Source organism: Centropristis striata, chromosome 2, assembly GCF_030273125.1.
Source record: "Centropristis striata isolate RG_2023a ecotype Rhode Island chromosome 2, C.striata_1.0, whole genome shotgun sequence".
Taxonomy (NCBI): domain Eukaryota; kingdom Metazoa; phylum Chordata; class Actinopteri; order Perciformes; family Serranidae; genus Centropristis; species Centropristis striata.
Window position 1 is genome coordinate 13,526,969 of NC_081518.1, and position 17,691 is coordinate 13,544,659.

Genomic DNA, 17,691 nt, shown 5'->3' on the forward strand with positions numbered 1-17,691 from the left:
CCAAAACCCAGACAAAGTTAAGGTAGGCAGAAGTGAGGAATCCAACCCCCCAGGCTCTGTGAAAGACATAACACACACATACACCCAACATACGCCTTGAATAATTTCTTTCAATATTCCACCACTGTTCCCCTCACAGATATGCTCATCACTTACGCCCCAGAAAGAACACTTCGGTCAACAGGCAGTGGCAACTTACTCATCCCTCATCCCAGATCCAAAGAAGGAGAAGCAGCTTTTAGTGTTTATGCCCCACGAAAGTGGAACACCCTGCCTGACACAGTTAAACATGCCACATCAGTAGCCATTTAAAAAAAAAAAAAAAATTTAAAAATATTTTTTTTCAACAGCATCCGGTTGAACTGTGTGTGTGCATGTGTGTGCATGTGTGGTTGTGGGAGTGGATGCACATGTGTGAGTAAGTGTGTATCTGGTGAATATGGCATAGCTTGTCTACCTGCACCCTGCACTGCAATTAATTTGTAATTGATTTTTCTAATTGTTTGTTTGTTTTTGTTTGTTTGTTTTCTGTTGTTTTGTTTTGCTTTTTAACTGTAATTATGTATATCCATTGTGAAGCACATTGAGTCTGCCTTGTGCATGAAATGCGCTCTGTAAATAAAGTTGAATTTAATTGAATTGAATAAACTGCTTTTGAAATTCTACATAATTTTGCTGCTCTTTAAGTTCCAATGCAACCCTATTAACTCTTCAACCAGTGTTGACATGAAATACTGATGTGTTTGTCTTTCTGTTACCGATTGTTCTGCTTCCAAACTCTGTTATCTGTTAAAAAATTGTCTCTGTTCAAACATGACAGAACTGTTTCAGATACACACTGTACGTGTAATAATTTCCATTTGACGTGCAAGACTAGAAAATGCAAAAGGTAGCTTGTGTAGCTTATAAAAGCCTCTCTACAGAGACGTGTCTGCCACTTCAAGGCCTTACCTCGCTCATGCTTAGTTTGAACAAAATAAGTCCTTATCCATTGATAAGTCAATTGCCAGAAAAACAAAACAAAAACTTTGACAATCCAATATTGATGTCATTTATTAAACAAACATGACAAACACTTGTTGGTTCCAGCTACTCAAACATGACAATTTTTCTTTTTTTATTTGATTTACATCATTGTAAATTGAAAATCATTGGGATTTAACTGTTGGTTGAACAAAACAAACTATTTAAAGGGTGTGACCTTGGGCTCTGGGAACTTGCATTGCACATTTTATGTTACAAGTTACTGGCATTTTATAGGCTTAATCATTTATTGAGTAACATACACAAATTATTTGACAATTAAAGCAACTGTAGCCCTACAATATGACTGTGAAAAGCATGTGTGAAAGGGGTTTAAGTCTGTTTTGGTAGTCTCCCTGCTAATGTCAATAGGCATAACGATTGGTGAGGGTCAAAGCTATTGCTTATTACATCAGAAAATGAATAACATTCAGTTTTCAGTTTTTTAGTAAAGATATGTTTTTGCATGTCAGCAATAAAACAAATCTACTGTGCCAGGGTTTGCAAAGCCTGTGTCAGAAGTTTCTGTTTTTATTGATATCATTTTGTATCTAGAGGAAGCAACCAATTTAGAAACTTTCAGTATGCCATCATTGCGCCTTACTGTAAGTAGGCTGTAAGCATTGGGTAAAATATTCAAACAAATGCATATTGTATCTTACAAAAGGAAGATGGTAAATGCTCAACTGCTTGAATAGTCAAAAAATCCTCAAAGTAAAACTACACAATATGCTGTAATTTTCTCCTGAATTAGACCCTTGGACAACACAAAAAGACAGAAGAAATATTGTGTGGGTTAAGTAAAAGGTCATGGTTTGGGTGAGAATAACGCATTGGTTAAGGTTAGGGAAACATTGTGGTTTGGGTCAAAATTGCTACTTCCTTCAACTTAAAGGACCTTGATCATCTTGCTGAAATTTGGGGGGGAAATCACTAAAAGAAGCTAACAATGACTGTTGGTAGAAACCAGGAACACAAGTTACTGCCTCTTGTGTCAAAGTTTGATGCAATGTTGATCAATCCAGCCAACCTGACCTCCCCCATCTACCCTTGACTGTGTGGCTGTTCTCCACTTTGAGAGAGAGATGGGAAGGAGTGACAATTCTTACGACCACTGGAGGGCTTTGGAATATGTAGGTATTGAGCATCTGCAGTATAATCACATAAGATATTTAGCAATACACAGCCAGGTATAACAAAAACAGACTTAGTTTCTGCGTAGGAATGTACTCCCAGTCTCCTAAAACCAAGAGAAAGTAATTTGTTAGTCATCCCTTCACGTTCAAGTGGTGCATGCTACCACACTTCACAACCACCCCTCTACCATCGCAAACTGGTAGTCTTTCATGCCTTGACGCATTTTACACACAAATGTTTGTGACTAACCCAAGTTTACAGCTCATGGGAAGAGAGGATTTTAAAAGGAGAAAGAGGGAGAAAAAGTGGGAGGGACGGTAGGTCAGCACCACAATGCCACAATTGCTTGTTGTTGAGTGACTAAGGCTTGAACTTGGACAAGAGCCTCAGCATTCACTTTGCTTACTGCTCCTCAAAAAAAGTGAAAACAGCTCATTGTAAAAAACCACAGTGAAAAAAAAGGCAAGCAAAGCAGTAGCCCTGCCCAAGTGATAGGCACAACCTTATATACTGTTAAACGCTTTGTTCCTGACTTCAAATGAGAATTTAAATCAAAGTGACTGTGACTAATGTTTTTTCATGGCACGCAGGCTTTATCTCCAGTGTAAACATGTTGGGACATACACACACACTACCCACATTAACCACCCACACGCAACCCACACCCAAAAATAGCTGTGTCTGGACCAAACTTACCAAGTTGAGATACCATGGTTTCCAACCAGACTGTCATGTTGTTTTAAAAATGTCATCTAGAGGGTCACAGCCCTTTAAAATCTGACAGCAGGCTTTTCCAAAGCCCCCAAATATTTCATTTTTACCACTTGGCAAGAAAGGTTTGATTGACAAAACTTAGAGGAAGGAGCTGCTTTTGACAAAATCTATAAACATCCTTAATTTTGTTTGAAAGAACTAGAAAACATTAGCCTTGAGATGTCATAATCAGCTTCTGGTTTTTGGCCCTCTAATAGATTATATCTGAATCAGCTGTGTTGAGTAAATCACCTGTGCTCACCCTTTTCAATTCCAATAATCCTGCTTTAAATTCCCCCAACAGATACTTGATCTGGTAATCCACCACCGGATGCAACTATCGACTCAATCAATGCACAGTGCCCGCTTCCTTCAGCACTCAGCATCACAGCCAACCGTCATCAAGAGGGGTAGCGATGAGCCTCATTAGGGAGTACATGTGTCAGAGAGATAGGAGCTGACCTCTGCATGGACAGGCCTGAACACGCAGGCAGCTGCTGTCAGCCAGCCAGAACGTAGGGGAATTAATAGAAACAGCAGCTCTCCAGGGACACTGTTAGCCCACCCTGACAGCCAGCTCTGATCTGGGGTCATCTTAATGCACTCCCGCTCTTCCCCTCTGCATTAGTGGTGGGGAATATGAAACCTGGATCATGACAAACATTATTTAACTTTCCGGGTAGGCTCAACTCTGAACGCTGGCCCAGGCATGTGCAAGCTGTGATATGCACACTTGTGGCAATAAAGAATGTGGGAGTGCCCTGTGTGGGGCTCAATTTTCATCTGACACACAGTATGCTATTAAATCTAAATTGCCCACATATGCAAGTGAGATTTGTGGACAGAAGCAAAACTTTGAGACCTTAATTTGTTTATCACAACTTGCAAAAATGATAAAGACTTAAACATAGCTGTAAACATACACACTTTTGCCAGTTTATGAGTTACACCTTACTGAAAGTACATGGCAACTCCATGATAAATCGTATTATAATGAAGCTTATAATCTTCAGTGATGATTGAACTTTATTGTCATTTTGGAGGGTACAGACTGTGGGACTGCTGAACTCTTATGAACTAAAGTAAGAGGTCTTTATTATAATTTAGACTACAGTTATATAGGGGTGCAACTGATGTTTAATTACTAATTCATCTGCCCAGTTTGGGTGATAGCAGCATAGATGCCATCATGTTAGATGTCCTACCGTTAATATTATTGACATTTGTCAAGCAATGCTTACAGACGGGCACTTTCTAGTGACCTTTGCTCCCTCTCTATCGTAGTCAACACTGAATCCTAAATTTTACCACACAGCTGACTTGAATGATGACAGGGCTATAACCTTTGTTTGCTCATGGAACCCGAAAACTGTGATCACGTTTGCAAACCAAGTTGTAGTTTGTATCGTGAAAAGTTCTGTTTTTTTATGACACGTACCTTGTGTACATAGTCCAAAAAGATGTATTCAAATATTTTATGTCCAAAACCACATACTTTTTTTAGTATACTCTTATATATGGCAAAGTAAAACATCAAAACTTAATATTTGAAAAGTTGGAACCAGCAAGCCTTTTTTGTACATTCGCTTGAAAAATTACCAGAAGGATTAATCAACTATCAAAATAATTGCTAGTTACTTAACTGTCATCAACAAATGAATGGATTCACTTATCATTGCAGCTGTACCTTCACTGATTTACTGTATATGGGGAAGAGAAATTGTAGATAGGTGTGCTAAAAAACTGGTAACTTAGTGTATGTAGACCAATTGATTCTGTCATGTTATGTCTACAAAGTCAATTCAAGTGTTTTCAATAAATTCTAACGTTACTTGTACAAATATGATGTTTAGGAATGTAGATAAGTAAAGGTCAGCCTTTTAGCAGACATGGTCTTTGTTTACAAACAGCACCTCCCCAGCTCACCTTTTAAAAGCCTTTCATCGGGGGAGAAAAAGTGGATGCTTATAACTGAAGTGAATGCCTGAAACTGCGAGCAGTAATTTGATACTGAATGCCAGGGTTAATTATTTGATTAAAACACTGTGTCGATATACAAATGGCTGTACAGATGCATTGAAATGAGGCTCTAAAGGCTCGCCTACGCACTAACACTAACCCACAGCGCTAGAAAGCGTCCCAGATTAAGGCCAAGTTATATAACTTGGACTCCATTTGTGCTTTTGCATTGCATGTGCGCTGCTGGCTCCTCAATGCACACACTGCAACCCCTTTATGCAACAAAATTGCATTCACTTCAATGTCAATTTCAGCACTGGAACCTGCTAAAAGAAATGTTCCAGCTCACTTAAAGTGTACATATGATGGCATGCCTGCTAAGTGACGTGATGATTTGCTAGCTCTCCCTATGGACCACTGTTAGCTAGTTAAGCATCACATTAGCCACCATGTTTAACTGTATAATTAAACAAGGAAAAGCAAGTGTTTAAAATATTAATGCGAAACAGGAAGTGGAAATGTCAACTTAGTCAAGTAAGGATGCCGATACATGCGTTAAGGTATCATGCTACATTTAGCTTAAAAACTGCGATATATTGGAGTTTTAGGTAACTAAGGTGTAATTAAACTACTGGATTGAACCTCAGCTGGCTAGGATGCTGCCTTCATGGTCACAGCCATTGAAGTGCCCTCACCTCGGTATGGTGATGCATTTTGTGTTGATATTCTGGGTGGTGATGGCTTTCTCCAGTTCGTCCAGCTGTCCCGTCTTCTTCAGCTTCTTCACCAGACTTTTCACCGCCTTTTCGCACCATTTCTCCTCCTGGCCGTTCTGCTCTCCCTTCTTCCAGCCCAAAAGTCTTTTGACAATGGGGGGAGTGAAAGGCAAAATTGACATCTTGAGTTCAGTTTAAAAGTCCCTTCCAGTGTCGAGTAGTCCCCGGCGGTTGTGGAGAAGAAGAAAAATAAAAAAACACGGGGACAACTGCTCTTCAAACGGTCCAACAGGTGGAGGTGAACGCGCTAGTTAGCTAACAAATTAATTGTTGTTGTTTATTAACGCCACACAGATGCATCCCGGAGTTAAACCCTCCGGTTTTAGCGCACTCGGTCTGGCTCAAACTCAGCAGTGAACTGTGCACCGGTAGTCTGTTGCGCTGTGGATTTAGTGCTATTCCGCCACGACAGCTAGTCCCGTCTGCACTTTTTTAAACAGGCGTAATTTTAAATACACCCACAACGCGCCACACTGAAATTACGCCTTTAACAAAATCACGCTTCCAACACCAAAGTGGAGCTACTTTGTTTGAGTTTTTCGCTGTTCTCACCTCCAATCAGCAAAGTTTTCGTTGAGTTCAGAGTCCTCCGCGGTGCGAGGTCCCCCTGACTAAAGTCTGCAAGAAGTCTGCATCAAATGCAAATGCGAGAGCTGCTGCTGAGAGTCACTATTCAAGACTGAACAGCAGACCTATGAGGGGCCAGGCGGAGCAGCTGGCCAAATGTGCTATACTGATATTGCACAATCCCTGCTTTTTTCACTGCTATTGCTGGCTGATAACACTAAATAAGCTGTCACAATCGCACACACACATGCACAGATCACTTGATTTAGTTATGTAATGCAAGACCAAAACACTTCATTTCATGTGACTTTACATTTCCACAAATGCTGAAGTTATTCTTTGTAAAATAGCCTTGAAAACTCCATCTGTTTCAGTTTATCTACTAACATAATTATAGTCCAAAAGAGGCCATGATGTTCTTACCTCTTTATTTCCTTCCACAGTGTAATAGCTTTTAACTTTAAGAGGAGAGCTCTTTTTTTCCCTTTTCCATTTTATTTTTGGAAATCCACACACTCTTAATTATCCAACACAAAGTCATGTTACTGCTTTTTTCACATTCCAGTGTGTGTTTATTGTGCAAAAGGTTGTTGTGCTTGAACTTCAGCATCTCCAGCACAAGACTTTCCAGTAATTGCTACTGGGTTGTTTGTCTGCACATGGGTAAATAACTCAGGAGCTGCTGTTAGCTCGAAGGTGATAAAAAAAACACCATACACAAGCTGAGCCACCGACTTGCCTCGGCTTGTTGGAGACACGAACGCAGGACGCCTACTCGACAAGGTGGCAGTTTAGTTTGCAGCGTGGCTCAGCCCCTGAAACCACAACTGTAGTGTGACATATGCATATACTTGCACATATGCACACACCACCCCCTCTCTCACTAGTCCACACACACACACACACACACACACACACACAGACAGACAAGGAGTCAAAGGGCCAGATGTACAATAGAGTGTGTAACACAGCTGAGCTCACCACACAGAGAGAGTGATAGTCGGACAGTTTAGGGTGTGAGGCTGCCTTTGTTCTTCAAGCTTCAAAAGAAAGACTTTACTGCGTCCAAAAGCAGTTTCCAAACTTGGTTGCCTTTTTTGGCAAGCGATTGAAAGAGCTGTAAAAGTTGTGAATGCTCTGCACAAAGGAGGTGGTGCACTTACAGGGTTTCCATTTACAAATTCCAATTTTCAAAGTAATATAATACATACAAGTTAAAAGGCAAAAGCAGAATAACTGACATGCTTAGGGCCTCAAAAAGGCATTGAAAAGTTTATACATTAATTATTTCATGTCTGAACTTAACTGTGTGATTAAGTAAAATGAAAGTAGGCCACATTGTCAGTTTTCCCACCATCATATCTTATCTGAAAGGACATTTCTTCATTGACTCCAGTGACAGTTCACTCTCATACAAGAATAGTAGCATCGACCTGTGGTTACCATTTTGGTTTGTGTGTACAGGCGCATCGACCTGCGTCCTACAGTACTCCTCTCTGTGCACAGTGTGTAGTTTGTGCTAAAAATACGGCTGGCTTCAGGCTCAGCAGGACAGACCCCTTTCCTTTTATCTATTTTGGTTGCACAGCAATGTATATTTTTAAACCTGCTAAAGGCATGTCAAGGTTCTTCCTTCATGTCACAACCGAAATATGTCTGCTAAATAGACTGATGTGTTTAAAAAGTTTTTAAAAGGACTTCATAAAGTACATTAAGTTAAGTTATAAAATAAATGCTTTTTTAAGCACTTTAAAAACTTTAAAATTACCGACCCAAAAAGAAAGTTTTATATGCAGTGGTTTTGAGCTATAAGCGATCAGCAGCTCCTCATCTGTGATAACAATCAAGTCTACAGCTGTAAAACACACCACTCTGCTCTCTGGTGTGTTGGCAGGTTGGAGGAGAAGGCTGGAGGAGCGTGCTGCCATGTGTCACATGCTGAAGCCCCTGCGGCCCTTTCGGCACCTGTTTACGCCCCCGGGGACACGACCGGCCAAGACAGCTGGTTTGTTTTGGAGAAGTGCAGGGCGAGACTGGGCGGATATGGGGGTGCAGGGTGGGGGATGGGATTACAGATGGGCCGTAATAGATGGGGGGTAGGACAGGGTGGACGGGGAGACTGTGGAGTGTGTGTGTGTGTGTGTGTGTGTGTGTGTGTGTGTGTGTGAGGGGGGGGGGGCGGTCTTCTGTGAGAAGAATTACTGAGCACAAAAGGCACGTCAGCAAGACTGAATGGGCAGTGACCACGTACGATCCGATGGTTGATAATGACATTGTGCCGGCTGCGACCCCAGGGGACTTGGTCCAGAGTGTGTGTGTGTGGGTGGGTGTGTGTGTGATGTCAGCTGGTCTCCCAATGAAGTAAAAAGGTCGAAAACAATACAAACTGTGAGTGTCTGGATATAAGTGATAAGGACACAGCTGACCAATGTTTGGCCATCCTGAAGAGGAAATTACAATTATTTCAATGGACACAGTTAAAAACTCATCTTCAATATAAATAAAATATTTTTTTTAATTCATAATAGGCAACTTAACTTCAATAAAATATTTGTCTTTCAATTTCTATTAAGCTGCTTCAAAATTTGATAAAAAATGTACCCACTGTTTGTCAACATCACATTCAACTCTTTTGGATCTAGTGTTATGTTATATTAAACACCACAATAATGCAGAAAAGAGTAGATGTTTTGTGCATTATTTTATACAAATTTCCATACACGTCTTGATGTACAAACTATATTTCACCCCTTTTTTGACAGAAATAAGTGAAGTGAAGTTTGTGAAGTCTGTGTGGTTGTTACAGCTTTCTCTCTTCTGCCTTTGCAACAGATTTCAAAATCTGTTCAGTTTAGTAAAGCTAGACTCAATAAGTGTCAAATTTTCATATAGTGTGTGTGTGTGTGTGTGTGTGTGTGTGTGTGTTTGAGAACTATATAAATGTGTTTACACGGATCTCTTTGGCAATAACGCGACACTGTGTTTTCTCTCTGAGAAAGCCATCAATCGTTCAACAGCTCCTGACAGCTCCTCCAGCAAGCACATGGTGTACCGGAGGCTCAACATCATAACCCTCCCACACACACAAACACACACACACACACACCCTTCCACATGCAGCCGGCCCCTCCTCTCTCACTTCAGCCCTCTACAGATGACACTTTGTCTTCCCTTCACTCTCTTTCACTTTTGTTTGTACTCCCTTCACAAACAGCCCCCTTTTCACATTTTGCACAAATCTGTTCCTGTAAATGTGTATTTATTTGTTTGTGACCATTGTTTATCTGAGATAATCCACTTAAGCAGAGGAAACACTTGTCGGTTCATAAGTCCCCAGTGAATTATGTTTTGAAACTTCAGGTCGTTGCACAACTCACTGTTCTATGAATAACAGGAAGACAGCTATTTTTCCTCTCAGTGTAATTGCCTGTCACTTAGTGAAATCCTCAGTGGCAGCAGCATAGATGCTAACCACATAAAAAGGTTGGCTTTGTTAGAATAACATACCATTTTTGTGACTGTTTGGGTACGACTTTCTTTGTTTTGAAGGAGATTTTATATTTAAGCACTGGATTGTCAAGTGTTTAAAATATAGGGCTATTTTCCTAATGTAAACCGATCTTAAAGAGCCTGAAAAAACATGAATAACTTGGTTATTTAGTGTTGTTCCTTCGACTGAAAGGCCTGATATCAATCAATTAAAGCTGCCCGTTCCAACATTGTTTTTAAAAATGGTTCAATATGACATATATATGACAATATGACAAAGGGGACCTATGATTTGTGTTGTTTTGTTAGTTTACTCATATTTCTTCTTCTTTTTTTTTTTTAAAATGTTTCCTTTTTATTACATTTGATCGAGGTGTGAGTTATTGGTGTGCAGAGACATCTGTATCTGCATTTGTTAACACAATAAAACTATCTGTCTTGTGTATTTGGAAAGAATGGTTAATTACGTGCATTTGTAGAATGCTTCTCTAGTCATAGTGCCCCTCAAAGTGCTTTTCACATGCACTCATACACTGATGGCACAGCAGTATCAGTATCTGGCCCAAGGATACTTCAACATGTAGACGACCACAGGCAGGGATCAAACCAACACTCACCATCTGAATGGGTGTGGGTTTACAACAGAAATCACAATAAATATGGCAAATGTTGTATTTTTCAATCTAGTATTCTTTGTCAATGCAGATGTTGCATTCAAAGCATGAGCTTGATTTAATATTGGCATATAATTATCATGTTATATATTTCCACATCCTCATATCGTACCTTTAATTTCTCTCTCTCTCTCTGTGTGTCTCTAAAATGTTCTATTAATCAAAATATACTTTTTTGCATTGAAAATAGAGACTATTAATAGTAAATATTACTAGGGAAACATTTTAAATTTCAGTGATGCAGCACAATAGTCAGGGGGGTCCTGCAAGTAACAAAGCAGCACTCCAAGCAGGCCTACCTTATGAATAATTCAAAGAAACTTGATATAAAGTGGTAGGACTTGATAAGTATTAACTTTTTCCCCACTCCTTTATTCGGACCTGGAATACATAATTATGTTGCTGATGGAGAGTTTGCTGTATACTTGCTTTTGGTTTTGAAATAAAAAGTATTTTTTCAGCCATATCACCCCGCCCTTCTCAGTAGCAGGAGTACATTTCAGGTTTGTTTTAAAGAACTATTGAGAAGGCGACCCCCACAAAGGGAAATGGGTCAGTATGAGTGTCCTGTAGTAACAGACTGGTACAGCAGAGTCATGTGTGTGTTGCTCATCAGCACTGTGTGACTCTGCTGATGCGACTTCTCCCTGATACTATGTGAACACACATGATCAAACAAAAACACATGACTCACAGCGCAGGTAGCTCTACTCTCCACCCTTATATGGTCATTATAATAAGAGTCTTTGTAGCTGCAGGGAAAACTTGAACTCCAGTTTATCTTCTACTCGAGCTGTGACTCATCATGTGAAATGACAAGAGTTGTAAAACACAAGTTTGTCTTACAGTGCAGACTGAGGCACCACTGTCACAATGACTTACCTCTGAGTCATGAGTCCCTATAAATGGCTGCTGGTCAATCCCTGTGAGAGCAAATTTCCTGTTGTTAGCATGCCTGCATAATCTCATTGATAGGAGACAGGATATTGAGTTGAGGTCATTCAGTTTGGTGTGCAAAGGCAAGCAGCACAGAGCATTGTGCCACATATGAGATGGTCATTTGGTATCACTTAACAACACATGCTCTGTTAGAGGACGTGGACTAAATTGCTTAGGGATGTTGATTCAGCTGAAACCTGATGAGCATTAGAGCATCAGACAAACATTTCTTTTAAAGAATCAGCTGCTGAAAGTGTCTAATCTGCTACGTGCACACAGAGAAATCCTTCTTACAAATGACTGAACAGCATGTTCAACGAATGGTCTGGTTCAATGTACACAAATTTCATTACTGTGAGACAATCAATGGAAGCTTCCTGTCTGTCACTTTTCATCATGTTTACATCTTTGACAGGAGAGGGAGCACACAAAAGTCTCTTTGCAGCAACATTTTTTTTACTGAAGGAGATCTGGCATAGACGAAAGACATTCTTCGTCAACTAACACTAAACAATATTATATTTATTAGTTGATATAGTTGACATAGATCTGTAAAAACTGAGTTTCTTACAAATAATCATGCAAAAGCACCTCTTTAAATGTAGTGTTTTTTTTCAGAAATACCCTTGTAGATTGTTTTTTTAAATGAGTAAAAAACAACAACTTTGAGTTGACTCAGACCAAAACAACCATAAACCAATCATTAACAAGGTGAAGCCCTAAAGTATTATCTAAGTTCACAACTATACATCGTCACTTTCTTTCTCGCATGATTCTAACATAACTTCAATAAGGCTACGATTTAGTAGAGCTCGACAGATATATCAGTTGAAAGATATTACCGGCCGATATTGGCCTATCTGTATCGCTGTAAATGCTGGTATGTGCCATGATGAAAACTTTTTTCACACAAAATATAATGTAGAAAATGTTGCATGCCATAATTAAGAAAAGGTTATAATTTATTTTTTTAAATAGTCAGCAATTGACTGAAAGTGAACAGTAATGATGTTTATTTAGCTGTTTATTTTATTCCTATATATTCTTTATTTTTTTAGCTATCATTTATAGAATTGGCTGACAATGTTATTCATTGTTTGTATAATGTATAATTATGTATAATAATGTTAAATATTATTTAGTAAAGTTTTATGTTGGAGAAAGTAGCTCTCTAGGTACCTTTACAGAGTGGGGAAAAATAGGTGCACAATCCACATAAAAAAAGGTTTATTTTCATTCCAGCTCAAAAAAACACTACATTGTCCACCACATCGGTTATTGATGAGTTTCTCCTCTAAAATCAGTATCGGCATCGGCCTCAAAAATCCCATATCGGTCGGGCTCTCAGTGTTTAGGTTTAAGCATCATCACTTGAACAGGTGCTAAGGTCACTCCCAACTCGTCACATACCAAACTTTTGTCACAGCCCTCAGCGTCTGATACTGATGTTCACCTTTTAACGCGTGTATAAGACGCATCAAGCTTTCTATAGACTGTAATGTAAACCCATCCACTCCAGTAAACCAGACTTTGATTTAGGAGACCAGCGTTTGTGTTCAGCATGAAACCAAAAGTCCATGTTGCTATCTTGAGTCAAGCTGTGTAACTATATCTGGTAGTGAAGTGTGGAAGTAGTTTTTTATAAGCCCAAATGGGTTCTAAGTTTTATTAAATTAACTGTAGAGAGTGCGTTGGTATCGGATGCCAAGGGCCATGAAAAAACAACATAATAAAAAAAGATAAACTGACATTAAAAAACGAAAGAAAACAGAAAAAAAGAAAGTGAACACAAATACTTATAGCCCAGGAATGAGTATATATATATAAATATATATATATATATATATATATATATATATATATATATATATCACAATAAAGAAGACAAATAATTAATTAACATATTAACTTATAATTAAAATTTCAGTTACCCCCAATGCCACCACTACAGGGCCCTTCGGTGCTTGGATAAGAGTCCTCTCTCTGCCAGCTCATCCTGAAGCTCTGCCCACAAACACAACAAGACTTCACTACAGACACTGTAAATCGATGTGTAATATCATCTACATAATATGTTGAAAGCATGCTCTGTAGGAAATATTTCTGATTGATTACATCTGTAAAAAAAAACAACCCTCTGGTCTTCTCCAGCCACGTGTATTTACCTGATGCAAATTCAAATTTAACATGATAATCTCATTGAAACATCTGCAGTCAAGCACATTGAATTAAAATTCAAGTAAATTGAAATTCCATTATTGTAACAAATATAATATTTTAAGGTGCATTATTGTTGTGTGTTGTTGTATATTGTCTACGGCGTGTGTTCTATATGCCAGTACCAAAGACAAATGTTCACTTAATGCAAATCTAAAGAACAATAAAGTGACCAGAACCTGTATTTCTTCTTTCTGTGACCCCACACCTTATATTATCATATGTGAACGTGTCATTTCTAATGTCTTCTTGAAAAAGCAGTTAAATTGCACCACCCAGTGGTAACACTGCTTTAATACAGCTGCATTTCTTAAATCTTCCATTCACTGAAGGTGAGGCAGAGGAGCACTTTAACTTAACTGACTCTCCTTTTAATGAACAAAATTATATCTATCCTCAAAATAATCATATTACCAGCCAAATAAACACTTTAACATTTCTGCCGATCAAAATATTTATCATATATATATTGAACCACCATGATGAGCCCTGACTGTTACTGAATACATGCTACGTTAAATGAATTACGTCTAAAATCAGACTACTGTGTGGAATTTGTTTGACACTGTCCACTGCACATCATACTTAACAAAACACTAAAGTGGATTAGATCGAGTAAAATTCCTATTTGAACCATAATTGCACATTATATCCCTGCATACCAGCGTTCCATTTGCATTTATATGACAACAAAACCCCTCAATCTCAGATAACATATGCATAGAAGATCGAGCATTTGGTCACAGACCATTGCTTTTCTTTGTGGCTGATATAATTTCTCATTCTCCTAAGCCCTATTCACACACCCCTTGACAATATGCAAATAATGTCCCTGGGCTACCATTGTATTGCTGCACTTGAACACTATGAGTGAGAGAAACACTATTGTTGCTGGAGTTGTTATCAAATTCCATGAGCCTTTAAAAATGGCTGCAGCTGATCATAATGCAGGAGCATAAACAAAGAGATCTATGTGATCTGCCTAATGTGGTTTGGAAATGAGAGTCCTGGATTATGAACAACATGGAAATGAGATACTCAATATTTGTGCAGCTCATCTCCATTTATTCCACCTTTTATTTTGTGTCTATTCAGCAGTGATGTTTGGTCATTTTCAGATAAACACATTAAACATGATTACTAGTGATAATGGAATCAAATATTAGTATGAGAATGACTATGAGAATAAAGATAGACCATTTTAAGAACATTTAATACAAACTAATATCATAAACTATTGTTTCAGCAAGGTTATTGTCGAGCATCTTTGTTTCAAAACCTGAGCTGATTGGTGTTTTGGGACGCTCTAACCAGGCTGTTTCTTTTGACTTGGGGTGATGGAACATAACTACGGTCACTACTGTACTCTATTTTGAGTATTTTCTTCTCATGCCACTTTAAACCTCAACTGCACTACAATTCAGAGGGAAATATTGTACTTTTAACCAGTGGTGGAAGAAGTATTCAGATCCCTTACTTAAGTCAAAGTAATAATACCACACTGTGAAATTACTCCACTGAAAGTAAAAGTCCTGCATTTAAACCTTTACTTCAGTTAAAAGTACAAAAGTATAAGCATCATCATGTACTGAAAGTATCAGAAGTAAAAGTACTTGTTATGCAGAATGGATCCACTTAGATTGTTATTATTAGATTATTATCATTTATGTAAGCAGCATTTTAATTTAGTAAAGATAGGGCTTGTGTTTACTACTTAACAAGCTATTATGAGATTTAATTAAAAAAAAAAGTCTTATTCCTTTAAATTGATGATCCTGATCTGTGTAAGAAGTACAATATTTGCCTCAAAAAGTACCTCAAAATTGTACTTAAGTACAGTACATGAATAAATGTACTTTGTTACATTCCACCATTGCTGTTTACGGCGGTACATTTGTCTGACCCCTCTTTTGTACAAAAAATTATTGAATGATTTTTTTAAATTTTCCATGCAAGAATCATTTCATAGTTCCAGCTTCCTAAATGTGAGGTTTTTGCTGCTTTTCCTTTTATTATATAATTCAATTTGTATTCTTTTTGTTAAATAGTTTTGAGGTTTGTGAGGCAAGGAAAGTTGAATTATGCAGCACATTTCAGCAACAAGGTAATTAAATTTGCTTTGAGCAAAAAATTAAAGCGTCGATAAGACTTTGAAAGAAAAACACATTATTAAAGCATAATAAAACGATATTAAAACAGTCATTAAGGACCCAAGAGAATATAGCCAGCTATAAAATGAATAAATTAAAGTTACAGTGCAGGCATAATGGAACAAAATTATTAAACAAAACTGAGCATTGTGAAGGACCATAATTTGGAGAGAGAAAAAAGGATAACAGCATTAGTCTGAAAGCAGAAAAAAGCTCTTCTCTTAAGGTTTATACACCAGAGTCTCATGTTACTCAACTTTAGAACACACACCAACACTATTTGATTATATTTGAATGCAGATCCAGATGAAAGATGCAGTCAGGGCCCTTTTCAACATTTCCTGCTTGCATTCCATCTTGAATGGACCTCAGAAAACATAACACATTTTGCCAAAAGATGGCAGCAGAAACCAACATGTGCTGTGAGTAAAACTTTGAAACCCAAATTCATTCATAAATGTAACCACCACACAAACACTATTTACACCACAGCACCTCAGAGGAGGACTCTGAAGAGAAAGTAAAAAGAAGTGGTGCAAACAGTGGAGCCAGACAGTCTAACTGTTTATCTGTGTCCCTGTCTGCCTGTCAGACAGGGACATGTGTTCATGTGGTCAACAATGAGAGCCAAACTGATAGGGGATTTTTGAGACAGATGCCAACACTGGTTTTAGGGGGAAGAAATTAATCGATAACAGATACTGTGGCTGATATAGTAATTCTTTGGAGCTGGAATGAAAATAGACCTATTTAATGTAGATTGTTCACAAATTTTTCCCCACTCTGTAAGGGTGCCCAGAGAGCTACTTTCTCAAACATTAAACTTTATTAGATAATATTTAACATTGTTATACATTATTGTGCTAACAATATACTGTCAGCCAAAGAATACTAAATAGCTAAATAAACATCATTACTGTCAATTGCTGACTAGAAAAGAAAAAAAAAGAAAAAAAAAACCAATGCCAATCAATTTTTTCTGCATTATATATTATATTACGAAGTTGTCATAACGGCACATATCGGACAGATTATACACTTACCCAATGCCTTTGATAGGCCAATATCAACCGATAATATCAGTCAACTGATATATCTGTCGGGCTCTACCAACAATGTCACATATCTACAACAGGAGGAATAAAATGCTTTATTTTTTGTCACAATGTGGCTGCCCATGTCAAGCATGTTGTTGTTTTGTTTAACAGCTTAATATAGTATATGTAATATAGATTTGTTTTTTATTAAACCTACTGTTAAGTGCCCCCCCAAAAAAGTAATGGTGTGTCTGTGGTGCCACTGCAAAATGGTTACAATATATTACTGAATACTATAATCATACACATTCATTTTTTCACATTCACACACATTTTATTTTTTTTTAAGTCTGCTGTGCCTCTCTGGCTCAGACACAAGTATGTGTGGTTGTGACTGTGTGTTAACTGATTTATTCGCTGTACATCAGAACAGTTTAAGGCAATGTCTTCCTGCCAGATATGTTCAAACGATTCTTTGATAAAGGAGAGGTGTGACACACAGTCATAAATTAAAGAATTTTTGAAAATTCAAGATACACTTGCATACAAACACATGCTGATGCCCTGCAGTACTGTGTGCAGAGTTCAGCAGCAGTGAGGATAAAATAAAAAAACAACCTGCAGAGTTTCTGCTATTGTTTCCCATGATTCATCTGAAGGTATATGCCCTGAAAGTTAGATCTGTGAATTTATTCAAAATATCACATTTTATATATTAAAACTGTATTGATTATATAGAAAGAGTCATATTTACATAGAATAAACCTAAACATTAAATCACAATGTTTATCTATATGATTAAGCTAATTAAATAAACATTAACTGAGAAATCAATCAATCAATCATCCTGTATGTTGTTTTGTCTGAACCACGTGATTCAGGTTCAAGGGATTTTAAGTATCTACTGTATACAAAAGATTATTCTACTTAATATTATATTATATAAGCACCATTTATATACATTCTATAT

At 37.9% G+C, this 17,691-nt stretch overlaps 1 protein-coding gene across 1 annotated transcript in view; it reads right to left on the bottom strand.

Moving 5' to 3' along the window:
* Window positions 1–6,299, bottom strand: part of smad3a (SMAD family member 3a) — a 31,865-nt gene extending 25,566 nt beyond the window's left edge. The window contains exon 1 of the mRNA XM_059347069.1: window positions 5,568–6,299. Coding sequence (XP_059203052.1) covers window positions 5,568–5,770 — 203 coding nt within the window. The 5' untranslated portion in view covers window positions 5,771–6,299. The remainder of the gene's footprint in view (window positions 1–5,567) is intronic.
* Between the last annotated feature and the right edge of the window lie 11,392 nt (window positions 6,300–17,691).